The 4,895-nt window shown below is 33.3% G+C and overlaps 1 protein-coding gene across 3 annotated transcripts in view; it reads left to right on the forward strand.

The window, feature by feature from the left end:
* The window catches only part of LOC108745273 (cGMP-specific 3',5'-cyclic phosphodiesterase), a 48,659-nt gene that overhangs the window by 8,692 nt on the left and 35,072 nt on the right, over positions 1 to 4,895 (forward strand). For 2 of the 3 annotated variants that reach the window (XM_018481422.2, XM_018481425.1), the window contains exon 1: positions 1,223 to 1,633. The exons of the other annotated variant lie outside the window; for it this stretch is intronic. In XM_018481422.2, coding sequence (XP_018336924.1) covers positions 1,361 to 1,633 — 273 coding nt within the window. In that variant the 5' untranslated portion in view covers positions 1,223 to 1,360. Of the gene's footprint in view, positions 1 to 1,222; positions 1,634 to 4,895 lie in introns of those variants that run through there. 3 annotated transcript variants of the gene reach the window in all.

Here is a 4,895-nt window from a genome sequence, read left to right on the forward strand (position 1 = left end):
TAAATATATATTTATTAATGTAATACTTAATTTAATTTATGTTTTAAGAACGTTTCTTTCGAAACTTTTCTTCGGAACTTTATTTGTGAAGATGTGAACCAATAACAAAGGCTATGTTCTTTGTATTTATGTCACATATTTCCAAAAAATACTATCACAATATCCGTATTTTTCCAACGAAAAATGAGTTCTACGGTTTCCAGTTGAACAGCAAAGAAAAATATTTGGACAGTGTACTAAAATTGCTGTCAGGTCCTACATTGGACCGTATGATTTTACAACCCGTAAGTTAACAATCGTTTTCTTCTCGACTTACTTAAGAAATATGATCAATTATTATATAAAACTTTTGCTTAGATACGTAAATGAAGGTAGCTGTCCTGGATGCCCATGACTTCCTGAATGCCACGATTGGTACAATAAATTTGCCCTTGTTCACTAACGAGAAGCATCCAAATATTTCTTTTTAATTTTTATTTACTTATTTTAATGAATTATTCTTCCCATTTTTTTATTAATAAAATGTATTCTAATTTTTTTTAATAGTTCATTTCAGATAAATTCAATAATGTAAGAACAATTAGCATATTCCTCCTAATCTTATGGTTTTGCAATCGCAAAAGTCTAAAATAGCATAAGCAAAAAGGGAATTATAAGAAAATGCACACGTACCATTTTATATGTGAAGATTGTGGTTTAAAATTAAATTAAGTATACAACTTATTATTCTAAATTAAATGAATTATAAATTTTCTAAATAACAGTAGCGAGGTATTTGATAAGGTATGGAACCACCGCAGTGGGGCCAATCAAAACCATACTTACGTTTTTTTTGGGGTACGTAAATGGTTAGATTTTAAATACATGTGAATAAAATAAACATTTGAATGATAATGGCAGAAATGAATAGTTTCACTGCTTATGAGAATTGTCGGTTTTGGGAGTAATTTGCATACGTACATTCACCCATGCTAATTCGAACCAAAGGAAGAATACACTGTCCTGAGATAACGAATTGAGCTTTGGCGAGTGAGCATCTTCATCGCGAAAATGTGCGGCACGGCGTCGGTGGTCGTCGCGAGCGTCGCGTTGATCGATACGCTCGTGAACCTGTACGACGACGTCGTTGTTCCCCGAGCTCCCCACCTTCATAAAACCATCCTCCACCGAATAACTGGGCTTCCTTGCGTTTCGCTGCGACCGGCGTCGTCAGTCGTCGCGATGGCACAGAAGCGGCGTCGTTTTTTCTGTGTTCCAGTCGCGTTCTTGATGTTGTTCGGTACTTGGACATCGTCGCCTTTGACGGGGGCAACACGTCTCATTGCCGGACTCCTCTAGTGGGCAATGCGGGGGGTTCACCATGACATCGTCCTCGTCGTCGTTCCTCCAGCTCGCTGGCGATGACTTGGAGGCGGCGGGGTCGTGGCTGGAGTCCCATCCTGGCCTGCTGGAGACCTGGCTACGAGAACATGCGTCTCCCGAACTTCGTCAAAGAGTTCAGCAGGCCGTATTGCCCACCGGGTCCAGTTCCACTTCCCCCACCTCGTCGACGACGTTTCCCAATAGAAATAACATTACCGCTGATCTTTTCCAGCTTTGGCTGGCCAGCGCACCCACCAAAAATGAATTACAGGTAGTTTGACAGACCGGTAACATAATCTATATGTACAGTTTGTCCCACACAATGATTCCAATTACAGAAGGTGTTTCATGATTTGAAGTTTCCGTGTAAAAAAAAAATTGAATTTTGTTTACTGAGTACTTTAAAATTCCACTTGACTTTTTCGTTAGAATTTTCAGTTTAAAAAATAAAGTTTAAACTTCTACAAAAATAAACATACATTACGTAACAGCTATCAATGCCTTCACTATGTATATTTTCACAAATTTAAACACTCAGTATGTATCCTGTATAATTAATATGATTGGCAATTACTGCTTTTAAAATTATCTAAAAAACTAATGTAATAATTTAGTACTTTATTGATAAACTTTCAAATTAAGTAGATAAAACTGTTGACTGTTGGTATTTTAAAATTAGAATGGGTTTAATTACTATTAACATCTCTTGCTACCATTCAGGGAATAAAAACAAATAATCAAAGTTTATGCTAACAATATTTATATTTCTGAATATATATCTAGGTATTTCTAGCCCACGACTAACTAGGAATGAATTTAAACCATAATTTGTTATAGTTTTTGTAAATTTAAATATCTACAAATTTTCTTAAGCTTCACATCACTATTTATGTCTATTTGCATTAGATCTCTCTTTTAAGGTGCCTTTAGAAGCCATAAAATTATTCAAAGCTGCTTGAAAAATGATGGTAATTACGAATTCATTTGCATTTTATAAGGGAAGCAATTCTTTTGAAATCCCTTGGAGGCCAACTAAATTGTAGTCGATTTAAATATAAATTTTAAAATTTCCTCATTCTAGTCGCGAAACGAAAGATATAATCCACAAATGAATTGTTTTAATTATGTCTTAAATTTGCAGCTAATATAATTTTATATTTAAGAATTTAAAAGTTTATTTATTTATTATGTAATTTAATATTCTATACTTAACTTCAAAATCCAGGTATGAGCATTAAAATGTCCTTAATCATTCCGTAAAATCAAGGTTTTTTATTACCTATTTTTTGAAACTATATAGTGACGAAAATTCAGGATTAAAGGACTATTCATATCTTACTGAATGATATTATTCTCTAGCAAAATTTCCCTCTTGAGTAGTTACACAAAAAGGAAAATAATAACTGAAAGATTTTCTATTAACGTATATACTATTCAAAAATGTTGCTGTCATCAGACATAAAAGGCCTCTGTATTGATAAACGGCGTTCTTTTTCAAATGAATTGCGGTCTAAACGTTCTATTTAGTATACAACACATAATAGCATCACTGCATACGTTATTATTATACATAGATATAAGCTTTTTGGCTTTTCAAACTTTCACGACTTGAAAAAATATATCCTTTATCCGTTACTACCAATTTCTTTCTTCAATTTTTATTCAAATGTCCAAACGATAAACAATGTACGTAAAATAGAAAAAGTGCGCAGTTGAACGTTGAAAGAATAATAAAAACGCTTATTAATAACTTAGATACGTTTACCCAACCAGAAAATATTTGAAATTATGGAATGCATTGATCGAGTAGATGCTTAGCTGTCTCATATTTTTGATGATATTGGATTAAAGAATAGAAATATAGTCATACTTAGCCAATAAATAAAAACAGATCAAAAATATTCGTATATTTATAAAGGAGGACAAAGTAGAGACAGAGCTAGGTTAAAAGTTGAATACAAAACACTAAATAAAGTCACCGATTTTGGATATCTAGGGTGAAAAAAGCGGTAGATATAAAAGGGGTCGCTTTTAGCACTTCTGCGCTAAGAAATAGTTAATTTGGAAATTGGAAAAAGATTATTGAAAGTGTATATTTGGAGCACGGCGCTGTATGGATGCGAAACGTAGTAAAGTGGGATCGAGTTAGTGGGTTTCTTGATCTCATGCCGCATGCCTTCTTTGGGTTAATAATTTACCCCTTGATAAGAAACAAAAAGATTATTGACAGATGCACGCTTTCCGGTATGGCAAGCACCATTCGTTAGTATAAGAGTGGGAAATTTTCATTTTCATTTGAGATAGTTTAAGATTGCAGCTGATTATCCCACTCTTGTGCCTACGAAAAGTGCAAGGAATTTTTATAGCAGAAGCGTAAAAAAATGACTGACTCCTTTGTAAATGATGAACATATTTCTTTTAAGAAGGTTTTAATACTTGACATTGATTGTTAAATAAGATTAGGAAAACAGACTTACAATAAGTCCAAAAAAGCTTTTCCACATCAAATCCTACCTCTTTCCTTTCTATCACCAAATGTAGTTTTAATCTTCTAGTTATTAACACGATATATTCATCTTGATACAGATATGTATTTACCCAGTTGCAGCTTTCGTTCACTTAAAAATCTTCGGCACGTGTTTGTCCTTCTTATCTTCTTAAAACGGCATTTTCTTTACTCTCTCAGGAAATCTTTAGAACGGTTATTGAAATAGGCCTTCATTACATAAGTTCTTGTATTTTACGTGAAACGCCGAGTCGGCAAAGGTGAAAAGGCAAGGCGTCTATTTTATATGGGAGAAACAGCACTGAACAGATTCAATGGTGAGGAAATTAGGTCTATCTCCATTCGAGAAAGTTGCTGGTAACGTACTTTTTCTATCCTTTACCTTTATGCTTTCAAACTCTGTCATTATTTATTGATAAAAGGAAATTATTATATTAAATACATGAATGAATATATCTATTTGTTTTTAATCAGATTCTCACGAAAAACTAAGACGAATATATGTAATAAATTATCATTAAATTTCCNCTACTCTTATTTTGAATGGATGCTTTCTATTGTTACGAATTAGAGACATGGAAACTAGAAAAAGAAACGGAACGTCCCGGCTCGCCTCGGCTATCGAATTTAACTTTAATTAATTACTAGCTTTTCCCCGCGGCTTCGCTCGCAGAAATTAATATTTTTTCTCCATAAAACCTTTTAACTCCCAATTCACCCTTATAACGTTTTAATTTTATGTAATGTCGCCATCTTAGATTTCAAATACAAACGTAGCAACAACATTTCATCCTTTAGGGTTGATTTTTAAAAATTGTCAAAGCACATATTTGCTTAATTTCAACAATGATTGATTGTCATTAATATGATATTGCTTAAATCACCCAGAATCACCTCACCAATTATATAACGTGAATCACTTTTTAAATCCGAAGTTTGTAAAAAGTAGGCAGTAAACTTGACGGAATTTGAAGGCTAGCTTCCGGATTTGTTATTTCCGAATTTTATAATGTGATTGGCATTAAAA

Source organism: Agrilus planipennis, unplaced genomic scaffold, assembly GCF_000699045.2.
Source record: "Agrilus planipennis isolate EAB-ADULT unplaced genomic scaffold, Apla_2.0 scaffold38, whole genome shotgun sequence".
In the NCBI taxonomy this organism is placed as follows: Eukaryota; Metazoa; Arthropoda; class Insecta; order Coleoptera; family Buprestidae; genus Agrilus; species Agrilus planipennis.